Source organism: Hemitrygon akajei, chromosome 13, assembly GCF_048418815.1.
Source record: "Hemitrygon akajei chromosome 13, sHemAka1.3, whole genome shotgun sequence".
Classification (NCBI taxonomy): domain Eukaryota; kingdom Metazoa; phylum Chordata; class Chondrichthyes; order Myliobatiformes; family Dasyatidae; genus Hemitrygon; species Hemitrygon akajei.
In genome coordinates this window covers 39,168,505-39,193,830 of record NC_133136.1, presented here as the reverse complement: position 1 = coordinate 39,193,830, position 25,326 = coordinate 39,168,505, and the positions used below count along the sequence as shown (strand labels likewise).

General features: G+C 43.6%; 1 protein-coding gene across 2 annotated transcripts; it reads left to right on the top strand.

Moving 5' to 3' along the window:
- The first annotated feature begins 1,183 nt into the window (after window positions 1-1,183).
- On the top strand, window positions 1,184-4,558 carry LOC140737482 (granzyme K-like). Of its 2 annotated transcripts, none has more exons than XM_073063940.1 (4): window positions 1,184-1,335; window positions 2,377-2,530; window positions 3,068-3,226; window positions 4,238-4,558. In XM_073063940.1, the coding sequence occupies exons 1-4, from the start codon at window positions 1,232-1,234 to the stop codon at window positions 4,412-4,414; spliced, it is 594 nt and encodes a 197-aa protein (XP_072920041.1). In that variant the 5' UTR covers window positions 1,184-1,231; the 3' UTR covers window positions 4,415-4,558. The 2 variants fall into 2 exon arrangements, with proteins under 2 accessions (XP_072920041.1, XP_072920040.1); XM_073063939.1 differs by having other exon boundaries at window positions 3,068-3,337.
- The last annotated feature ends 20,768 nt before the right edge of the window (window positions 4,559-25,326 follow it).

Genomic DNA, 25,326 nt, shown 5'->3' with positions numbered 1-25,326 from the left:
CACGCAAAGTTTTGTCTCTTACATAAACAAACATGCACACACACACACCACATTTATGCCTACCAGTTCAGCTCTCTGTGTTCGTGATTTCTCATGTTCCCATTTACCACCGACCTGAACAGATCCAAGTGTAAGTGCTATTTTTTAAAATACTCACCCAGTCAGACTGCTAAAATCGCTGGCCACACGATGGGTCAGGAAGGTATCCCACTCCTGACACCAAGTGTTGTTGCGTGAATGAAATCGCTGGAGAAAATTACTGGTAGATGCAAAGCAGCTTCCTTATTCGACAAAACAAGGTGCAGCAGGCATCATTCGGAGATGCTTTTGGTCGAAAGATCTCCAGAGCCAACATGGGGCTCAATATTTTATGTGCTCAACATCAAAGGACAACTTTATATTTACAATGTATGGACAATACTTTCTTTGAAACTATGCCCAAACTTCACAGCTCCCGATTTGCATGCACACCGCAGATATCTGATTTTAATGAATTTTTATCAACATTGTCTAGTCTGGGATTCATGACTTTTATGAACTCATGGTTCAGAGATACAGTCCAAATTAAATCCACAATGCATATTCAGATACGGACACTTGTAACCAAAGTCATTTGTTAAATGTAAATTGCTAATCCCAAAATTCCCTCCAACACCTTCGGCACATCTATTCCTGGGATGCGGTTTTGGGTTTCTCTCCCTCTACTGTTGATGCTCCCCTCACCCGAATCTCCTCCATTTCCTGTACATCTACACTCACTCCATCTTCCCTCTGCTGTAATAGTGATAGAGTCCCTCTTGTCCTTGCCTACTCGCCCATCAGCCTCTGCATCCAACACGTTATCCTCCGCAATGTACACCATCTGTAAAGGAAACCTACCACTAATCATATCTTTACCTTCCCCACCCCCCGCTTTCTACAGCGATCGATCCAGTGCCATATTGGGCTGAGTCCATTACTCTCTGCACCTTCTTACACTCTTGTACAATCGAATTGCTGTGCAAGGCCATGGTACAACTACTCTAGGGGAACTAAAGTAGTTACAGGGTACAACTACCCTGTCAAGGGTAATTAGAGATGGCTAATAATTGCTGGCATTGTCAGTGATGTTCACATCCTGTGTGTGAATAAACATGTATGTGAAATAAAATGTCAGTATCTTCTATATATTGCAGATCCCGGAGCTAAAATTATTGGAGGTCATGAAGTCAAACCGCATTCAAGACCTTATATGGCATCTCTCCAACGACATTTCAGGAACGGTTTGTTTGCTCCCTATTGCGGAGGTGCTTTGATCAGACCAAACTGGGTACTAACTGCAGCACACTGTGAAAAGTAAGCTATGTGGTGTATGAGTGAAAAAGATATTTTGTGATTAACATACAAGTGCTTAGCTCCCAATCCTAGCTTTCATAAAATAATTCCTTTTACACTGTTGTCACATTTCATTAATATGTGTATCACCGTATTATTGGCATTTATTTTTATTAGCAAGTGTCAGTTTGAATGGTCAGATATATACTCAGTGGCCACATTATTAGGTACCTCCTGTAGCTAAAAAAAGTGGCCACTGAGTGTCTGTTCATGGTCTTCTCCTGCTGTAGCCCGTCTACTTCAAGGTTTGACATACTGTGAGTTCAGAGATGCTCTTCTGAACACCACTGTTGTAACGCGTGGTTATTTGAGTTACTGTCAACTTCCTGTCTGCTTGAACCAGTCTGGCCATTCTCATCTACCCTCTCTCATCAACAAAGTGTTTTTGCCAACAGAACTTCTACTCACTGGATGCTTTTTCCTTCTTTATCACACCATTCTCTGTAAAAGCTAGAGAATGTTTTACCCGAAAATCCCAGGAGACCAGCAGATACTCAAACCATCCCGTCTGGCACCAACAACCATTCCACAGTCAAATTCACTTAGATCACATTTCTTACCCATTCTGATATTTAGTCTGAACAACAACTGAATCTCTTGACCATGTCTGCCTGGCTTTTATGTTTTGAATTGCTGCCACATGATTGGCTGATTAGATATTTGCATTGATGACAGGTGTACAGGTGTACCTAATAAAGAGTTAACTGAATGTGTGATACCAGGTCCACAACTAGACTTTAGCACTCTAGGTAAGCGTAGGAGTGATTTACAATGAGCTTGTCTGATGAACACTTTGAAACAATTTCAATCAGGAGTATAGTCTTGGCCCTTGCTTCGACACTGATTGGCTTTTGGAATCTGCGCATTAACTACCAAATATAATGTTGCTGCATTGTATATTTCCATAAAGTTTACTATTTGATTGTTGCCTTCCTGATGAATTTCTGTAAACTATTTTTAAGCAAAGTGTACTTAAGTATCTTTATTTTCGATTGGTAACAGAACAATTGGATCAGGCCAGGTTCTTCAAGCAGTTCTTGGAGATCATTCTCTTTCGAAGGATGTGACAAGTGAACAAAGACTGCGCATCATCAAACAGATTCCCATTACAAAATACAACAATCTGACTAAGAAAGATGATATCATGCTGGTGCAAGTATGAATATTTTTCTCATTCTTATGCAGTGTTTAAAATATCACAGTTAACCTTGCCCTTGACATATAAAGGGTTAGTAAGTTAATTGGGCACATGAGTATAACTGGGTGGCTGGGTTCATTGGGCTGGAAGGGCCTGTTACTGTGTTGTGTCTTTAAACTAAATTAAATATAAACTTTAATTAAAAGTGTGATAGCTGCTAAGTCTGACTTATTGGAGTTTCATCATTAACAAAGAAAGAGTTAGAGTGAAGAACCTTCACAGTAGGATCAGTGCTTTATGATCATCATCCAGAACACGGTTTTCATGACGAATTATCGATTCCATCATAAGATATGTAATTGATATTTGAGTTTATTGGTCACTTTTAATTGAGTCTCTGTCACATTGATCATCTGAAAATAAAGTAAGAATTCTGGAAAACAAAACATTTAAATAGATAGACTAACAAATCTCTTCAGGATTAAACAGATCATTCAAGATATTCTTCACTTTTAGGATCACAAATATGTGAATTCAATGTTTTTGTGTCAACAGCTCGAGACTGATGCAAAAATCAACCAGTATGTGAAAGTACTCAACCTTCCCAAACGAGGAATCACCGACATTAAATCTGGAACAAGGTGCACCGTGGCAGGATGGGGAAGAACAAAAATAAACAATTACTCTGACACACTTCAAGAGGTGAAGGTCAAGGTAATTGATCGCAGAAAATGCAACAGCATGGATTATTACAATCATAGGCCTGAAATAACCCAGGACATGATCTGTGTTGGTGACAGCAAGGGCAGAGGAGATTCATGTACGGTGAGTATGATGTCTAGCCGTGTTATCAGTAACATTTCTATCAAGCTATTGGATTAAGTATAAAAACCCCAGTGATTCACTGGTGCCTTCTACAGATTGAAACTTTCCACCCTTCCTCAGTGTTATTGTGACTGACTCTTACCTGCTTTCTGAAGGGCTACTCAGCTGCATTAAAAAGTCTTCAGAATGTGGTCCAGCATTACCCTAGGGAAGCTAAGGGAAACTAAATTAGGCCATATGAATATCTTGACAGCCTTCAACAGCTCACAGTGAAAAATGACTGAGATGATTAAAAACTACACAAGCATATTTCAGAAAAATTGTTTAAAGACAACTTGAACATAATAGCAAATAATTAAAAAGGTTAAAATAAAGTAAATTTAATAGACCATTTCCCGTTATTTAGTTGTTTCACAGATCAGTAACTCCATTCAGTGAAGGAGGTTACTGTTCTTGTGTCAGCTAGTCTTGCTTAAAAGCAGGGGGTCGGGTACAAAGTGAATCTGGCCAGATGCACGAGCTGGGTTTAGTGGAGAGTTGAGTGGCAGAGCGGAGGGACAGCTACACCAGCATTTGACATCTGTTTCATTCTGAACTTCCACATTCCACATTCCACCAGAATTTAAAGTCAAACTGAAGTACAGATTGCAGATGGCTGACGGTTTTCTACACAATGGCTAATTTAGGAATAAACTCAATCCAGGCCATGGGAAACATTCCATGAAAAGACTCTTTGTGAGTCCAGTTACCTACATTTACTCCTAAAGTAAACTCACACCTCCTCGGTACAGCTGGGCACGGATAATGAATTGTGATGTGATGTCAAACTGACAGTTTGCAGTCTGTCACTTTAGCTAATTCTGTTCAATTGTCACCTTCATCTTTTTCTCTCTCTTCCAGGGTGATTCAGGTGGCCCTTTGATATGCAAGAAAATGTATACTGGGATCGTGTCCTTTGGCAAAGGATGTGCAATTGTCAAAAAGCCTGGGGTGTACACTTTACTAACAAAGAAATACATTGATTGGATTCGGGATACAATTGGTTACCCGCTGAAGAATGCTGAAGAGCTGTACTGAGTTATCACAATCCTGCTTCACTCTGCTTTACTTACACTGATGCTCAGTTAATTGGCCTAGAGAGCCGGCTTGCCTCTATCCTTACCTTTTCTGTTTTGCATAAAATGTTACTGCAAAGTGCAATAAAAAACAATAATTATCAAATTCCTTGCCTTGTGAAATCCCTGTCCACTGATGTAAGTTATGAAAGTGAACTGAACCACATGTAGGTGACATTTTAGACCAGCAGCAGTGACTTGCTTTGCACCATAGAGATGTCGATAGTGGAGGCAATCAGATTGTGAGATCATTAGGATTTGCATTAAAATATCACAGATTGATGGTGGAGTAGCTTTATAGAGGTTGTCGCAACTTCATGGACAGAAGGGGCTGCCCGGTGCTGTGAAGTTCCTTGTTCTATCAAGTAAATATTTAACTTTGGAACTGAATGCTCCTCTTGCACTACCAATGATCGAATGAGATTTACAGGAAGATGTTGTTTCCTGCTTCTCATTGCTAACTGTCACAACTCCAACAGTGACCTCAGGTCAGCTGCAGGGTCATCAGCCGGGACCACCACTCATTGATATTTCTCTCCCTTAGCCCTGGTCCATCTCCTGGTGGCACAGCAGTGACACGGGCCTCCCTGTCACCGCCTGCAGCTTCCAGTGGGGTTAGTTGGTCCCTCAATTATGTCCTTCCTCCCCAGCCACAGTCAAAAGCTGCCCTTTTCTGCCTCTTCAGCCAGCTCTCTGGTGGGCCTCCTGAGCCTCATTCCTGTCACTGCCCTATCACAGGGTAACCTTGTCAGGGTAGATGATTGCCTCATGTCTTACACTCAGCTGCTAGGACTGAGTACTTCAGCCTCTTCCACTCATGGGCAGCCTCCACTCCTTCCTCCCATGGGACAGTTAACTCAATGAGAACCTCTGCACCGTGAGATGGAGCAGCTGCTCTCAATTTATCAATTGTCTCAGCTTAATTTGCCTATATAAACAGAAGCCTAATGTCTGCATGATATCCAGATGCCGCCTTAGTTGAATGATTATCTCAACTCTCCAAATGTTTCACAGAATGGTAGAAAAAGTCTAAGGAACTTTGGAATTCCCAAGCTGCAAATATCTTATTTGCGGAACCTCATTACTGGATTTCACGATTCTATAATGACAAACCAATCCGTGCTGAATTGTACAATGATAATTCAAATTCATTTATCTGGCTCTATTTTTGTCAGGAGGAAATTGTCACTCATTTCTTGCTACCTCACCTGTAATATTCATAATCCTGTTAACATCTGACAGTCAGACTGTTCATTTAATTGGATTTGGATTGGTTTATTGTTGTCAAATGTACTGAGGTGCAGTGAAAGCTTGTACTGCATACTGTTCATACAGATCAAATCATTACACACGGCATTGCGATAGAACATGGTAAAGCAAGAACAGAATGCAGAATAAAGTGAAACAATTACAGGGAAAGTACAGTGTAGGTAAAGATATAAAGTGCAAGATTGGAACAAAGTAGATTCTGAGGTCAAGAGTTTATCTCCTTGTACTACAGAAACATTTAATAGCCTTATAACCTCAGGGTCATTTCTTCGGCAGTTGGAACGGGTACGACTGCACAAGTGCATGAAAGTTGGCCTGTGAGGCAGCGGGAGAGTTTAAAAAGCGAGCAGATTAACGGAGCAGGTGACGGAGTAGTGGGAGACAGAGTAGGAAGGCTTTGGCTCGAGTGGCTTCGGCAAGCAGAGGCTGAGGACGAGCTTGCTCCCATTCAGGTAAGGCCGGGTAAGTTCCTTTAATTAATCTAATTAGCTTAGGAGTAGGCAATGGAGGCAGCAGTTAGGGCAGTTGAGTGCTCTGTTTGCAGTATGTGGGAAGTCAGGGTGAGCACAGCTGTCCCTGATGACTACACCTGCAAAAGGTGCATCCAGCTGCAGCTCCTGACAAACCGTGTTAGGGAGCTGGAGCTGGATGAACTTTGGATCATTCGGGAGGCAGGGGCAGAAATAGACAGGAGTTTCAGGGAGATAGTCACCCCTAGGAGTCAGCAGACAGGTAGTTGAGTGACTGTCAGGAGAGGGAAGGGGAATAGACAGGAAGAGCAGAGCACCCCTGTGGCCATTCCCATCAACAATAAGTATACCGTTTTGGATACTGTCGGTGGGGATGACCTACCAGGGACAAGTTGCAGTGGTTGCGTCTCTGGCACTGAGACTGGACCCTCAGCTCAGAAGGGAAGGAGGGAAAAGAAGAGAGCAGTAGTGATAGGGGTTTTGATAGTTAGGGGGACAGATAAGAGGTTCTTTGGAAGAGATCGAGAATACTGGATGGCACCAGGTGCCTCCCTGGTGCCAGGGTCTGCGATATCTTGGATCAAGTTCTCAGTATTCTCAAGAGGTAAGGTGAGCAGCCAGATATCGTGGTCCATGTAGGGACCAATGACGTGGATAGGAAGAAGGAGGAGGTCCTGCAAAGAAGATTTAGGGAATTAGGTGCAAAGTTGAAGGACAGGACCTCCAGGGTTGCAATCTCAGGATTCCTACCCGTGCCACGTGCTAGTGAGGCCAGAAATAGGAAGATAATGCAGCTAAATACGTGGCTAAGGAGTTGGTGCAGGAGGGAGGGCTTCATGTTTCTGGGCCTTGATCCAGGGAAGATGGGACCTGTTCCAATGGGATGGGTTGCATCTGAACTGGAGGGGGACTAACATCCTTGCGGGATGGTTTGCTAGTGCTGCTCCGGGGGGTTTAAACTAGATTTGTGGGGGGATGTGAACCACAGTGTTAGAGCAGATAGTGAGGTGGAGGAGGATAAAGGTAATGTGAGAGCTGCAAGTATAGTGCATGGAGTAAAGCTAGATCTAGCATATAAAGAGGCTTTGTGGAAAGAGTAACAGAACAAAGGGTGTAAAGGTAGTAAGGTAGAAGGGCTAAAGTGTGTGTACTTCAATGCAAGAAGCATCAGGAACAAAGGTGATAAAGAATGGTAGGGTAAAGGAACCATGGGTGACAAGTGAGGTGGAAAATCTAGTCAGGTGGAAGAAGGCAGTATACATGAGGTTTAGGAAGCAAGGATCAGATGGGGCTATTGAGGAATATAGGGTAGCAAGAAAGGAGCTTAAGAAGGGGCTGAGGAGAGCAAGAAGGGGGCATGAGAAGGCCTTGGTGAGTAGGGTAAATGAAAACCCCAAGGCATTCTTCAATTATATGAAGAACAGAAGGTTGACAGGAGTGCAGATAGGACCGATTAGAGATAAAGGTGGGAAGATGTGCCTTGAGGCTGTGGAAGTGAGCGAGGTCCTGAATGAACACTTCTCTTTGGTATTCACCAATGAGAGGGAACTTGATGACGGTGAGGACAATATGAATGAGGTTGATGTTCTGGAGAATGTTGATATTAAGGGAGAAGAGGTGTTGGAATTGTTAAAATACATTAGGACGGATAAGTCCCTGGGGCCTGACGGAATATTCCCCAGGCTGCTCCACAAGGTGAGGGAAGAGATTGCTGAGCCTCTGGCAAGGATCCTTATGTCCTCGTTGTCCACGGGAATGGTACTGGAGGATTGGAGGGAGGCAAATGTTGTCCCCTTGTTCAAAAAAGATAGTAGGGGTAGTCTGGGTAATTATAGACCAGTGAGCCTTACGTCTGTGGTGGGAAAGCTGTTGGAAAAGATTCTTAGAAATAGAATCTATAGGCATTTAAAGAATCATGGCTTTGTGAAGGGCAGATCATGCCTAACAAGAAGCCTGATAGAGTTCTTTGAGGAAGTGACCAGGCATATAGATGAAGATAGTGCAGTGGATGCGATCTACGTGGATTTTAGTAAGGCATTGACAAGGTACCACATGGTAGGTTTATTCAGAAAGTCAGAAGGCATGGGATCCAAGGAAGTCTGGCCAGTTGGATTCAGAATTGGCTTGCCTGCAGAAGGCAGAGGGTCGTGGTGGAGGGAGTATGTTCAGATTGGAGGGTTGTGACTAGTGTTGTCCCACAAGGATTGGTTCTGGGACCTCTAACTTTCATGATGTTTATTAATGACCTGGATGTGGGGGTAGAAGGGGGGGTTGACAAGTTTGCAGACAACACAAAGGTTGGTGATGTTGTGGATAGTGTTGAGGATTGTCAACGATTGCAGAGAGACATTGATAAGATGCAGAAGTGGGCTGAGAAGTGGCAGATGGAGTTCAACCCAGAGAAGTGTGAGGTGGTACACTTTGAAGGACAAACTCCAAGGCAGAGTACAAAGTAAATGGCAGGATACTTGGGAGTGTGGAGGAGCAGAGGGATCTGGGGGTACATGTCAACAGATCCCTGAAAGTTGCCTCACAGGTAGATAGGTTAGTTAAGAAAGCTAATGGGGTGTTAGCTTTCATAAGTCGAGGGATAGAGATTAAGAGTCGCGGGGTAATGATGCAGCTCTATAAATCTCTGGTTAGGCCACACTTGAAGTACTGTGCCAGTTCTGGTTGCCTCACTGTAGGAAGGATGTGGAAGCATTGGAAAGGGTACAGAGGAGATTTACCAGGATGCTGCCTGGTTTAGAGTGTATGCATTATAATCAGAGATTAAGGGAACTCAGGCTTTACTCTCTGGAGAGAAGGATGATGAGAGGAGACATGATAGAGGTGTACAAGATATTAAGAGGAATAGATAGAGTGGACAGCCAGCGCCTCTTCCCCAGGGCACCACTGCTCAGTACAAGAGGGCATGGCTTTAAGGTAAGGGGAGGGAAGTTCAAGGGGGATATTAGAGGAAGGTTTTTTACCAAGAGAGTGGTTGGTGCGTGGAATGCACAGCCTGAGTCAGTGGTGGAGGCAGATACAATAGTGAAATTTAACAGACTACTAGACAGGTATATGGAGGAATTTAAGGTGGAGGGTTATATGGGAGGCAGGGTTTAAGGATCAGCAGAACATTGAGGGCCGAACGGCCTGTACTGTGCTGTATTGTTCTATGTTCTATGTTTAAAATATCCTTGAGCCTGGTGCTACATGCTATCAGCCTTATTAAACCTCTGCCTGATGGGCACTTTAATTATGCTGGCTGGTTTACTGAGGTAGCGAGAAGTATGGAGAGTCCATGGAGGAGAGTCTAGTTGCTGTGGTAGAGTCATAGAGAAGTACAGCACAGAAACAAGGCCTTCGGCTGATCTAGTCCATGCAGAAACCATTTAAGCTGCCTAGTCCCATTGAGCTGAACTGTGACCATAGTCCTCCATACCCCTACCATCCATGTACTTATCCAATCTTCTCTGAAACGTTGGAATGGAGCTCTCATGCACCACTGATGCTGACAGCTCATTCCACACAAGTGTTCCCTTGCATTTCTTGTTCTCCATGAGCACCTCATGTGTTCCTACTTGCCTATACCTGCTATGCACCTCCTTTTTTTCTCAAAACCCGGGCCTCAACATCTCTTGAAAACCAAGGTTCCCTACACTTATTATCCTTACATTTTATTCTGAAAGGCACAGACAAGCTTTTTTACTCTCAATTTTGTTTTTGAAGGCCTCTCACTTTCCAAGTACACCTTTGCCTGAAAACAGCCTGACCCAATCCACACTCACCACATCATTTCTGATTCCATCAAAATTGGCCTTTTTCTAATTTAGAATCTCAGCCTGTGCACTAGACCTCTCTTTTAACATATTTACTTTGAAATGTGGTCACTGGATTCAAAGTGTTCCCCTACAGAACCTTTTGTCACCTGCCCTGTCTCATCCCCGATAGCAGATTCAGCATTGTACACTCTCTCATTGGCACTTCTATGTACTGATGGAGGGAACTTTTCAGAGCACGTTTGACAAACTCTCTCCAATCTCGTCATTTTACAGTATGTGATTCCCAGTCACTATCTGGAAAGATAAAATCACCAACTATAACAACCTTATGTTTCTTGCAACAGTCTGTGATCTCTTTACAAATTTGTTCCTCTAAATCCCTCGGACTGTTGGGTGATCTGTAATACAGCTCCATTAACATGGTCACACCTTTCTTAATTCTCAGTTCCACCCATAAGGGATCACTAGTCGAGTTCTGCAGTCTGTCCTGATGGACCACTGTCGTGACATTTTCCCAACTAATAACACCACCCCTCCTCCTTTCATCCCTCCTGCTCCCTCACATCTACAACAACTGAACCCCGTAATATTGAGATGCCAGTCCTGCCTCTCCTGCAGCCAAGTATCACTAATGGCTACAACAGCATAATTCCATGTGTTGATCCAGGCCCTGAGCTCATCCACCTTTCCTATGATACTTCTTGCATTGAAATATACACAGCTCAGGACACTAGTCTCACCCTGCTCAATCTTTGATTTCTGACTCTGTCTGAGGTCTTACCGATATCTGTATCCACAACCTCTCCACTAACTATTCTGGCACTCTGGTTCCCGTCCCCTGCAACTCTAGTTTAAACCCCACTGTGCAGCATCAACAAACCTTCCCACTAGGATATTAGTCACCCTTTAGTACAGGTGTAAACCATCCCTTCTGTACAGGTCCCACCTTCCCTGGAAGAGAGCCCAATGATCCAAAAACCTTATGCCGTCCCTCCTGCACCAACTCCTTAGCCACGTGTTAAACTGTATAATCTTCCGAGTTCTGGCCTCACTAACATGTGGCACAGGTAGTAATCCTGAGATCACAGCCCTGGAGATCCTGACCTTTAAATTAACACATAAATCCCGATGCAGAACGTCATCATTTGTCCTACCCAGGTCATTGGTACCTACATGGACCATGACCTCTGGCTGTTCACCCTCCTGTTTAAGAATGTGGAGGACTTGATCTGAGATATTTCGGACCCTCGCACCTGGGAGGCCACATTCCATCTGGGAATCTCATTCTCATCCACTGAATCTCCTGTCCATTCCCCTAACTAACGAATCCCCTATCACCACAGCGTGTCTCTTCTCCCCACCTTCCCTTCTGAGTCACAGAGGCAGACTCAGTGCCAGAGATCTGACACTGTGACTTTCCTCTGTTGGGTCATCCCCCAAACAGTAAACAAATAATGGTATACCTGTTGTTGAGGGGCATGTCCACAGGGCTGTTTAACTGGCTGTTTAAACTCTTTCCCCTTCCTGACTGTCACCCGTTTTCCTGTCTCCTGTCCCTTAGGTGTAACTATCTCTCTATATATCCTATCTATAACCCCTTCAGCCTCTCAAATGGTCCAGTGTTCATCCACTTGTTAGAATTTGCAGCTGAATGCACTTTTTGCAGATGTATCCTTCAGGGACACTGGTAGTCTTCCTGTCTTCCAACATCCCACAAGAGGAGCATTCAACTATCCTGTCTGGATGAGCTGAGCTGACTCCACAACTTTCTGCAGTTCCTTGTGGCCATGAGCAGTGCATCTGCCATAACGCATCAAGACAGAATGCTTTCTATGCTGCATCAATAAAAATAGGCAAGGTTCAAAGGGTAGCTACCAAATTTCTGTCACCTCCTGAGGAAGTAGAGGTATTCATGAGCTTTTTGGTCATGGTGTATAGCTGTTGGTCCAGAACAGGTGATGTTCACTCCTAGGAACTTGCAGGTCTCAACCTTCTCAACCTCAGCATTGTTGATGAAGATAGCAGCTGATCAAAACCCTCCTTCCTGACATCAATGACCAGCTCTTTTGTTCTGCTGAATTGAGGAAAAGATTGTTGTCATGACAGCATGTTACTAAGCTCTCAGTCTCCTTCCTGTATCCGAGTTCATCATCATTTGGGATAGGGGCCACCATGGTGGAGGTAGAGGAGAACCTGGTCACAGAGTTTGAGTGTATGGGGATCTGAGGACCCTGTGCAAGTAGGGGGCTGAGGACACAGCCTTGTGAAATGAGAATAATCATGATGAAGGTGTTGAGCCTACCCTACTTGTTCCAGTTTGTTGGTCAGGGAGTCAAGGATCCAGATGCAAAGGGAGGCCAGTGGAAGGAACTCGATTGATAGGAAACCCTACATTTCCCAGAATGCCTGATGCTGAGGCGCTCCTGGTGGATGTTTTGGAAAACCACGAAACGGAGTCACGTTTACTGCTGGGGTATTGGTGAGGCCCGAACTGTAGAAACTGTCGGATGTACAGGTAAACAGGATGACAGTGATTGTCAGGAACACCTCAGAGAGGGAGGTCACCCTCAGGAGGGGATGCCAATGGCACATCTTTTCCCAGTGATTATAATGTCTAGTTTTCCTGTGAGAAAAGCAGGCGAGAGACCATCTCCTGGAGCAGGAAATTTGACGACCAAGTCATTTTACTTTGGTGACTCCTGGTGCCTGGAATTTAGAAAAGGAAACTGACAGAGAAGATGTTGAAGATCGAAGATGTCTTTTCTATGGATGAGTTTGATGTGGGGTGTTCCAAGAGTACTCGCCACACCATCCGAGTGTCAGAGGACACTCATTTCAGAGAAGGGTCTTGGTGATTGGCACCCGTTGAGATGGAGGACATTTGATGGACGCTGGGAAGGAAGATTCGATGGAGACCAAGAGGGGGAATTCAACCGGGTGTCGGAGAGTATGTGAAGGTGCCGCGCCGGCTTTTGGAATATTTGAGCGCCACTTGTGTACATTTGACTCTTTAATTATAATGGGCCTTTCATTTTTTTCTCTCCCTTTTCTTGAATAACTCTTTGATCACGTTAATGTTTATAAATATACTTTCTTTATAATTGTATGGAATGTATGAATTGTTATTTCTTGCTGACAGGTGATTGCATGGGGTAGTAAATTACACATTATTCACACAAACCGGTGTTCGGGTGGGTGAGACATTCCAACCTCACGGGTTTGGCAGGACCTCAGTCACATCTACCCTGGACATACGGAGACTTGCTTGAGGTACTGATGTACCTGGATGATCTCGTAGTGTTCGGGTCCACACTAGATGAGCATGAGATGAGGCTACAGCTGGTGTTAGACCACCTGAAAGCTGAAGAGAAGAGTTCAAACTGTCACGGGACCAGTGCCAGTTCTGTAAGATGTCAGTCAACTATGTTGGACTCAATGCCTCACAGGATGGAGTGGCTACAGACCGTCCAAGATAGAGGAGGTGACCACATGTCCAAGGCCCAAGAATGTGAGTGCACTACATTCATTCCTTGGATTTTGAGGGTACCACTGGAGATTTGTGAAGGACTACTCCAGAGAAAGCCACTCTGTGAATCAGTTTCTGTGTGGTTACCCACCCTCGGGGCAGAAAGGGAGGAGAATGAGAAGAAAAGAAGGCAAGGTTGATCTTAGCCATTCGGAGCCTTTCAGGGAAAGATGGGATGCAAAATGTGAAGGGGCCTTTCAGCTGCTGAAAGAGTTGCTGACTGACACAGCTGTGTTGGTCTTTGCAAACCCCAGTTGCCATCTGTACTGTATACAGACACCAGCTGTGAGGCTTCGACAGTGTTCTATACCAGGACCAAGGGAAAGGGGTGAGACCTCTGACTCTCGTCAGCTGGAGCCTGTCACCCTTCGATCGAAAGTATCCAACACATATATTAGAGTTCCTGTCATTGAAATGGGCCGTGGTAACTAAGTTTAGTGACTATCGATATGGTGCTACGTTTGAGGTGAGGACTAACAATAATCCACTGACTTCTATCCTGATCTCGACAAAGTTGGATGCCTCAGGTTTTCACTGGTTGGTGGCATTGTCTGCTGATGATTTCAGCATTAAATATCGGCATGGAGTCGGAACATTGATGCAGATGCATTGTCCTGACGTTTGAATGAGGTGCTGGAAATGGACGGAGAGTGGGAGGTCATTCTTGCCTCTAGTGCTAAAGCAATGTGCTAGTTTTCCACAGAGGGGAAATAAGAGGCAGGAACTTGGCATGGTAGAGCTGTGGACCATTTGGGAGCTTCTAGTCATGTCATTCCACAAGCATATTGCAACTTGATCACTCTGGATATGAAGCAGTTGCCTGCCTTGAGTCTTGCAGAAATGGCAGAGCCCGAGATGTCCCTTGTATCGGTGCCATTTGGTCATCTGTTGTGAAAGGGGATATGGCCCAAGGTGAGAAGACAAAACACCCTGCAATACCCTTACTGATGAGAGAATGGGACAAACTGGAGTTGAGGAAGAAAGTTTTATACAGGGTCATGTCTCCTCCAGACAGGCCTCGGCGTTCCCAGTTGGTTTTGCCTGAGAAATACCGGAGTATTGTACTAAAGTCACTTCATGATTATTCAGGTCATCTGGGGTTGGCCAAGAGCCATGGATTGGTACGAGACCGGTGCTATTGGCCCGAATGAAACCTGACGTTGAAGAATACTGTAAGTCGTGCATCTGATGTATTCGGAGGAAGACACTGCCTACGAGAGTTGCTCCATGATCTCATTTACAAAGCACGGGACCACTTTAGTTAGTGTGTTTGGATCTCTTCTTCACAGAGACTGATTCCAGTAATGTTGGAAATGTCTTGGATCCCCACACCTGAAATGCTCAGGGCTTCCCCACAAAGGATCAGAGAGCAGCCACAGTTGCCAAAATGTTCTGGGCAAAGTATTTTGTTGTTTACGGCCTCCCAGGAATAGTACACAGTGATCAGGGAAGGGATTTTTGTGAGTCAGCTCCTACATGGGTTACTGAGCATGCTGGGAGCTGAGAAGTCAAGGACCACGCCGTATCACCCTCAGGGTCATCCTCAGCCTAAAAGTTTCAACAGGACATTGTTAGACACGCTTGAAACTCTGGATGCCAACAAAAAGAACAAGTGGAGTCAGCATATAGAGCATTTGGTACACCGCTACAACTGTACACAGAATGAAGCTACTGGCTACTTGCCATACTATTTGACATTCAGACGTGAAGCAAGATTACCTGTGTATATCTGTTTTGGAGCCAACAGTGAAGACTTACTGTAGAAAAAGTAACTCAAAGTATGTGTCTGGCATGAAGAAAGAACTGTAAAGAGCTTATTATCTAGCAGTGGTTTCTGTTACCAAGGAAACAAGAGGATAAATGATCAAAACATTAGGTTCACTGAACTGATACCTGGAGACAGAGTGTTAATAAGAAATTTGGAGCTACCAGGTATGCATGCATTGGCCGACTGTTGGGTGTCCACACCTTACGTAGTGGAGAGCCAGATGCCGATTTGCCAGTTTCCAGGTGAAGCCAGAAGATGGGAATAGTCCTGTCAAAATTCTCCATCAGAATCTCCTTCTTCCTTTAGGGCATGAAGTACGTGTTGACCCAGAGTCTGACACAGAACTACACCTGGTAGGAGAACTCTGCACAGAAGGAGAACAGAAAGACAAACTGCTGACAATAGTGTGATTCCAGTGGAAAGACCTGAAAAGGGACCGACCACGGAATACAATAGTCTCAGAGGATGATGAACTGGGAGTATTGTATGATTTATATGCAAACTCCCCAAGATTTGATGAAGAGATTTCTACCAGTGGACAGGCCAACATGATAATTGACAGAGAGGGCAAAATGGGCTCCAATATGATTGAGGATGAAGCTGAATTCAGTCAGGGGGCTGGGGGACCTGTGTCAGAGTGATAGATAGGGTCAGGCAACCATGAGTGAACAGGAACCGTCACAAGAAGTGCCTGAGGCTGAGGAAGCTGAAGAAAAGATAAGTTCTCAGAGAGTCAAGAAGCCCCCAGACAGGCCGGCATCTGATGCACGGGATAAACAGTGTTGTATCCATCCCAGTAGTGAGATCTGTTACTGCCATTTACAGAAATCACATTTATTTGAATATTGTGTTTTTAATAATGATTTACTAAATTTTAAAGACATGAAGACATGACTTTTTTTTGGGGGGGGGGGGGAATAGAATACCCTGTTTAAGATTTCGACTGTTATGCTGTGAGGTATTTTATTTTTGCAATTTTCTGTAAAATTGGTGTGTCTTCAAATTAAGAGTATTGTGGCTTCAGCTAAAGAAAAGTGGTCATGTTGTCCAATTTAGGAGTGTTGTGTCAGCCAATCAGCAGTGGGGTGACATGGAGCACTCCCGAGAGCTGGGCGAGGAGAGTTTTCTGAAGGACAGCAAACTGGTTTGGGGTCTTTTCTGGTGGGAGGTACAGAGAGAAGACCACCAGGGAGAGGATCCCATCTGAAGGTGTGGGGGAGGGACCCTATTGCAACGAGAGCCTCTTGAGACGGAGAAATCCAGTAAGGAAAGTTCTACTTGTGGTGGGAGATGAGAATTCAACGCCATGAGTTAAGCAATCACCCAGCTACTACAGAACTGAGCGCCAATCCTTATGTAACAGTTAGACTGGTTTAACTGTTATGGGCCCTTTTAGCTTTATTTTTGTTTCTCTGTTAACTGTTTCATAAAGTTGAAAATTGGTAAATACACCTTCTACATAATTTTATGCTGTTGTACGATCTGTCATTTCTGGGCCACTGATAGCTGTGTATGGGCAGTATTTACACGGCATTAACTCTTATTGAGATTCCTTTAATTGGGACATCCCGAGGTTCCTGTTTGGTTGAACCCCAAATCATACCGATGCTAGACATGTAGTGCTTATGAAAGGCGGCCTTCTCTCCACTGAGTCACATGGCTGTTAGCAGAGTTACTAACGAGCCAAGTTGGTGTCCGAGGCCCAGTGAGAGTGTTGCACTTGTAAACACTGTCTCTAAGAATCCTCTCCAATGGTTTGACCACAATTGCCTCACTGGTCTGTAATTCCTAGTGTTATCCCTACTACCTTTCTTGAACAAAGGAATAACATTTACTTAAAAGCTAAAAGAAGAAAAAGTAAAAGGTCAGGGAGTAATAAAAGTCATGAAGTTGTGGTTGCTGTCTCCAAAATGCTCACTCACCGAGAGATCTGTCACATGATTATGTTCCTTGTCTGGTTCTAGATCCAGTAAGGCCTCTCCTCCAGTTGGCCTGTATACATATTGTGTCAGGAATTTTTCTTGGATACATCTAACAAAATCTGTCCCTTTAAAATTCTTGTGCTAAAGAGATGGCAATCAATATAAAGGAAGTTAAAGTCACCCTTGACAACAGCACTGTTATTTTTACCCCTTTCCAAAATCTAATTACCTATAGATCTGCTTCTCAGTGACCCTGTTGCTACTGGGGGGAGGGGGGTTGTCTGCAGAATACCCCCAAAAGAGTGATTACTCCCTTCCTGTTTCTGACTTCCATCTACACAACTCAGTAAACGATCCCTCCAGGACATCCTCCCTTTCTGTATCTGTGATACTATCCCTGATTAGCAATCCCAGTCCTCCACCTCTTTTACCTCATTTTCTGTCCCTTTTGAAACGTCTAAACCCACAACATCCAGCAGCCATTCCTGCCCTTGTGGTAGCAATCTCTGTGATGGTTTCCATCCCACTGACTCTTGAACAGACCTTCCATACACTAAAACATGAACTCTTGATTTCCCAGTCTACTTTGTCAATGACCTTTGCACCTTATTTGTCTACCAGCACTTTCTCTGGAACTGCAATACAATGCATTCTGTTTCTCGTTTTACCTCCTCAGTGTACTTATGTATGATGCAATGTCTGGATAGCAAGCAAATGCAATCTTTTTATTACATCTCAGTGCATCTGACAATAAACCAATAAAGCAGTAGTGTTAGATGGACTTCATTTGTGTTTTGATTACTTTACAAGACAACATGAACATATCATTGCAAAAAGTTTCAGTAAAGTGACAAAAATTTAAAATATCATTACAAATTGTGAAGAAGGTTGTTTTAAAGTTCACGTTTGAAGGTCAGTTTGACGGTACTGGTGGGTTTCATTATTAATGAAACATTCAGCTCTGGAAAGGGTGACGAGCCACTTGCTGCCAAGGAACATATGACCATTTACCTGAAGTATATTTCTCAGGGTGAGAAACACTGCACACCGATCTGCTGAGCCTCCTCCACCCAAAGGATGACTCATCTTTCTCAATCATTTGCAAACCGATCAGCAGTATGTTTACTGTGTTTTCTGTTTCTAATTGAAATCTCTTGCATTTAAGTTATTGTTGAATCCTTTAAAATATCTTGAGATCACTAAATAGAGTTTGCTCGCTGAGTGAAGCATATTGCTGAATTCAGTTGGCTTATTGTTTAGACTGATTAAATGGGGTTTGGTTTGGCTGTACAAGAGCCATTTGTTCAGAAATTACAGGGACATCTGGGTAGAAAACCAAAAGAAGAGCTGAATCATCTTTAAGAAGGAATCAATTTATGTACAAAACAGTGATGGATTGCACAGATGCTATTCCATGCAAAAATGGAATATTAGATGTGGGTATAATATGCAGCATCTAGTTGTTTTCTGTAGAGAGTAGTGCTGCTGAATAATAAGGGACCACAAATGCTGTGCTCCTGATAAATGACCCAATTGATGGTAGGGAGACCCCTATGACCCTCTCAGCTGTTCTCACATTCCTTTGTAGGGATTTCCGGTCTGATGCTCAACAGCTCCTATTCCAGATGGAGATGTATCTTGTCAGGAAGCTCTCAATGGTGCTCCTGTAAAATGTAGTTCAAATGTGAATTGGGAGCCTTGCTTGTCTCAATCTTAGGAATTACAGGCGTTGCTCTGCTTTCTTGTTCAGGGAGGTGATATTAAGGGACCAGGTGAGGTATTCTGTAATGTGAACTCCCTGGAACTTGGTGCATCTAACTCTCTCCACAAAGGAGCAATGTATCTGCAGAGGGCAATGGTTCATCTGCAGAGGGCAATGGTTCATCTGCACCTTCCAGAAGTCCACAATCATTTCCTTTGTATTCTCCACATTCAGGCTTAAATTGTTCTTCTCACACCAATCCATCAGCCGCTCCACTTCCTCCTCATACTCTGTCTTGTCATCGTTCTTGATAAGGCCAACCACTGCTGTGTGTTCAAATTCAGCAATTGGCTCTTTGATTTTGCCCAGTTTAATCCATCAGTTTTAGGACCACTTCCATGAGCTCACTCCCTTCCCAATCCTCCTATCAGGATGAACATTCACAGGCCTTCCCTGTTGGTGCTACACTCTACCTGTATTATGAATCTGGTACGCAGTGTTTACTGTGTTTATTGTACAGTGTTTCAGGAAAGAGGAGGGAAACCCCTCTGCAGTTGCCACAAATTGACATCTCCTATCTTGAGGAACATCATTGTTATGTTGTCTACATAAGCAAAACCCTCTAGCATGTTCTTCCCTTCCCAGAAATGAAAGATGTTATGAATTTGTACCAGAAGTTCATCACTCTCATGTTTTAATTCTTTATTGGAATTTTATCAGCTATCAATGCCTTCTTTTATCGATGGCAAAAAGACCCTTTCATTCTCTGGGCAGCTGGAACACAGCAATAATTGCAGCAGATAATATTGTTGTGAGATGGACTCAAGAAAGCTTTCAAAGTGCTCCCTCAAGTGGCCACCCTCTCAGAATCAGAATCAGGTTTAATATCACCAGCATCGGTCGGGAAATATTTTGTCTTTGCGGCAACAGTACAAATGAATATAGAAGAATGCAGGAAAAAACATGAATTACAGTAAATATAAGTAGTGCAAAACTAAAAATATAAAAAGTGATGAGATGGTCTTCACGGGTTCAACGTCCATTCAGAAATCGGATGAAGCTGTTCCTGAATTGTTGGGTGTGTGCCTCCAGGATCCTGTACCTCCTTCCTGATGGTCGCAATGAGAACAGGGCATGTCCTGGGTGATGGATGCCACCTGATGAGGCATCGCTCCTTGAGATGGAGGCTAGTACCCATCATGGAGCTGACTAATTATACAACTCTCTGCAGGTGATTGCGATCCTGTGCAGTCCCATGCAGCCAGTTAGACTGCTCTCCACGGTACATCTGTAGAAATTTGCGAGTGTCTTTGGTGACATACCAAATCTCATCAAACTCCTGATGAAATATAGCCGCTGTTGTGCTTTCAGGCTTTAGGATTAGTTGTTCCCATCATGCAACACTGCACTTGGTTCCAGCTTTGACATCGGCGCCTGATTTAGGAAGTTCCAATGTTGACACGTACTTGTTCAGAACAGCTTCATGGGCCAACTGTTCACATTAACAGACAAAACAGACTGGATTATAAGTATTACCACTGGCTAAATTCTATATGTTTGCACTGTGGATTCATATATTATGAAAATGTTTTCTAAACAACTTAGATCCACAATCAGCTCTGTTAGGTTTCTATCTATTTACTCAGTGTACAAGAAACTTAATTTCCAATCAGTCACTGTGTATCTATGGGCCAATGATGCCTTTGTCATTATGTTGATATAAAGCTGGATAGTTTATCAAAAATAGAAATGCAGTGAACTTTAATTCCACTTCTAAAATTACACCAAGACTACCTTTATAAGGTACCTTTACCTTTACCTTTACCTGACGGAGAGACCAACAAGAAATAAATGTAAAATATTACCAGAATTCATGGTTTTCTCTGAGCATTATGTTGACGACTGATTCTTCCTCAGCAGGCAACAAGGGCAGGGATCTGACTTCTCTTCCTGACTCCACCAAGATCCATGGGCACAAAACATTTGAACTCGACAAGGAGCTCAATGCAGGTGCCCTGTCTGGCATGTGCCAGGACTCTGCAGTAATGATGATGCAGCCACTGCCAGTGTTCACTCTTATTGCTCAATAAAACTTACAGGAAGTTTATTACTTTAGTGCCTGTGTAGCCAATAACAAATGTTGAGAAACAGCAGTCATTACCCAGTTTAACTTCATCAGCTGCCATCTTGCCCAATGCAATCAAACTGAAGGCACAAGACCCAATGTAAACCTTAAATATTTATGAAGTCGTCACCATAAAATATCCTGAAATTTCACTGACTTTGGTTTGGTACTTGAGTTCAAGTTCAAGTTCAGTTTGTTGTGACTCGAGCATATACGTGCATACTATCAAACAAAACAACATTCCTCTGGATGAACATGCACAACACAGCAAATATAACTCACACACACAACACATAAAGTAACACTACGACAAATCAATTAACAAATAATAAGTTGCATATCCGATACAAATTTAACAAAACAGTGTAATGCAACTGGCACTTCATATGCGATGAGACTTGGTTGGCGACAGGGAGTTCAGTAGTTTTATGATCTGGGGGAAGAAGCTGTTTCCCATCTTAACAGTTCTTGTCCTAATGCTACGGTATCACCTGGCTGATGGTCGTGGTCAGAAATTGTTAGATGAATGGGAGGGATTATTGACAAGGCTAAGGGCCCTGCATATGCAGTGCTCCTGATAAATATTTCAGATGCGTGATAGAGAGACCCCGGTGATCCGGGGAGCCTCACTTGCCTCAATCTCCTCATGATGTGGAGATACTGTTGAGCTTTCTTGATCAGACAGGAGGCCTTGAGGGGCCAGGTGAGATTGTCCATTATGATCATTCTCAGATCTTGGAGCTCCTAACTCTCTCCACGGAGGAGCTGTGTATGTACAGTGAGGAGTGATCAGCCTGCACCTTCCGAAATTGCACAATCATTTATTTGGTCTTGTCCATGTTGAGACTCAAGTTGCTGTGCTCGTACCGTTCTACCAACCACTCTACCTCCTCTCTGTATGCGTCTCATTATCATTGTTGATGACAACCACTGTTTTGTCATCAGTGAACTTGATGATTTGGTTTGATCAGTCATGTGTCAACAGTGTGAACAGAAACAGGCTGAACACACAGCCCTGAGAGTGCTGGTGCTCAGCGTATGAAGCTAGAGATGTTTCTGCCCTCATGAACTGACTGTGACCTTACTGTCAAGAATTCCAGGATCTAGAGCATCCTGGCATTTGAGGCACCATTTTCCAGGTGGGACAGGACAGAGTGGAGTGTAGAGGCTATGACATCATCAGTGGACTGATTGGAGTGAAAAGTGAACTGGAAAGGATGCAATGTAGCAGAAAGATGGGGTTTAATATGATCCATACCCAGCAAGTCAAAGCACTTCATTATTGTTGACGTCAGTGCCACTGGATGGTCAGTGCTGAGGCAGGTTACTGTCGTATTCTTGGGCACCGGGATGATGGTGGTCACATTAAAGCCTGTGGGGACAGTGAACTGCTCCAGAGAGATATTGAAAATGTTTGTTAGAATCTCATGTGCCTTATGTCTCTGGTGTCACAGAAATGGCTGTGAATTCTCTGAGAATAATCCCATTTTGTCTTCCTGATGGCACGGGAAAGCACAGCTCTTGCTCACTTGAGAGTTGTCTTATTCTCTGACCTGAAGGCAGTGTCATGATTTCTCAGCTCTGCCTGGGCCACTGGCTTCAGATTTGCACTCACATAGATCCGTTTATTAACAGAGACATCTTCAGTGCACTTCTCTATAGAGCCAGCCACAGATCTTGCATATACATTGACGTTAATGTCATGTTTATAGATAGCCACTCCCTGAGCATATTCCAGTCCATGGTAACCTGTCTCAATGACTATCGTCCAGTAGCCGTTACGTCCACAGTGATGACGCTTTTTGAGAGTTTGCTGATGAAATGTGTCAACTCCTGCCTGAGAAGCAACTTGGATCCACTCCAATTTACCGACCAGCACAAGTCCACAGCAGATGCCATTTCATTGGCTCTTCAGTCAACCCTGGAACATCTGGACAGCAAAGGCACACACATCAGGATGCTCCTTATTGACTACAGCTTGGTATTCAATGCTCTCATCCCCTCAAAACTAATCAATAAGTTTCAAGATGTTGGCCTTAATACCTTCCTGTGCAATTGGATCCTTGTTTTCCTCACTTACAAAACCCAGTCAGTTCAGTTTGGTAACAATTATCTCCTCCATAATCTCCATATGCACAAGTGCACCACAAAGCTGTGTGCTTTGCTCCCTGCTCTACTCACTTTACACTGATGACTATGGCTATGCACAACTCCAGTGCCATGTTTATCTTTGCTGATGTCACCACTGTCATAGGCAAATCAAAGATGGTGACGTATCAGCATATAGAAGGGGGTATTAAAATCTGGCTGAGTGGTGGCACAACAACAACCTCTTACTCAATGTCACCAAGACCAAGGAGATGATTATTGACTTCAGGAGAAGGAAACCAGAGGTCCATAAGCCAGTCCTAATTGGGGGATCAGAGGTGGAGAGGGTCTGCAACTTTAAATTCCTTAGTGCTATCATTTCAGTGAATCTGTCCTGGGCCCAGAGAGTAAGTGTAATTATGAAGAAAGCATGGCAGTGCCTCGACTTCCTTAGGAGATTGCAAAGACTCGGCATGACGACTAAAACTTTGACAAACTTCTCTAGATGTGTGATATAGCTGCGTCACAGCCTGATATGTAACACCTTGTCTGTAATGGAAAATCCTACAAAAAGTAGTGGATATGACTGAGTCCATCATGGGTAAAGCCCTCCCGACCACTGAGCACATCTGCACGGAGCATTGTTACAGGAAAGCAGCATCCATCATCAGGGACTCCCACCACCCAGGTCATGCTCTCTTCTCATTGCTGCCATCAGGAGCCTCAGGACTCACACCTCCAGGTCAGGAACATTTATTACCCCTCAAGCATCAGGCTCTTGAGCTAAAGAGGATAACTTCATTCATCTTCACTGTCCTATCAGTGAACTGTTCCCACAACTGTGGACTCACTTTCATGGACTCTTCATCTATGTTCTTGATATTTATTGCTTGCTTGCTTGTTTGTTTGTTTATCTATCTACCTATTTATTTATTTATTCATCTATCCGCCTGTTTCTTTATTTCTTTCATTTTCCATTTTGTATTTGCAGAGTTTATTTATTGCCTTTTGCACACTTCTTGCCTGCCCTGTTAGTGTGGTCTTTCATTGATTCTATCATCGTTATTAGATTTGTCAAGTGTCCCCACAACAAAATAAATCTCAGCGTTGTAAACGGTGACATAAATGTTCTTCAATATTAATATTTGAACTTCGAACTTTCAAGACATTCTGTATGAAACCCCCTTTTACTGGGTGTCTCTAGAAACAGCTCGTTTGCCCCTCACTAACAGCCACTGGATTCCGCGGCAGAAACTCCACCTTTCCCTGGCTTCATGCGTCTAGGATGTTTACAACTTTGATCCCAGTAAATCCGTTAGGTTGGGATGTCTTGCCCACCCAAACTCCGGTTTGTGTGAATGCTGTGTGATATACTGTCCCCGGCAAGAAATAACAGATCGTACACTGCATACAATTTATAAAAAAAGTATATTTAATATAGTTAATTAAAGCAAATGGCTATTAAATGAAAGAAAGAGAAATCAAAAGGGGGCCATCACTTTTAAACAGTCAAATGTGCACTTAAGTTGTTCATCTTGAACTTGTTTGTCACTCACGCACTAGACCCTTCATCTACGTGAAAGCACACACCAGCATTCAAAGGTCTCTTAAAATTCACCTCAAACAAACGGGTCTCCCACGGGAGAATTAACTCCAGCTTCTTGAAGCCATTCATCTGCACAAAGCACCTTGTACAACAGGGACGGCAGCCTCAGACATCTTCCCTCCTGTCCTCTCCTAGCTCCTGCCAACAAAGACCTTCAGCCTAACATTCTCTGGAACATTCTCCCAATTCCACTGCCCTGATTGGCTGACAGCACATTCCCAAGTTGAATAACAAGCCTCTTATCTGAGCTTAAACACAAACAAGCTGAAAGCAGAACAGACTGCTCTTACAGAACAGCTAAAATGAAATAACTATAGCATAGCAGTAAAAATCTTAACCAGGATGTTACATGTAACACTGAGGTTGTCCTCTGTCCAAGTCTTTATCTCCCTTCAAACTGGTTTGACAGATTTAATCAGTGGTTGGTGTGCAGGAATTAGCACCACGGGTAAGTCTTCAGAGAATCCAATGGGAAGCAGCTTCCTGTGTTGGTATAAACCAGGTCTAATGTGTCCCACCCTCTGGTGCAAAGTCAGCATGTGTCCTATGGGGGTGTGCCTTATTCTGATGGTCGAAATTCACTCCATTGTGATTGGTTCGTTTAGAGCTGCAGCTGCTCTTCCCTTTGGAT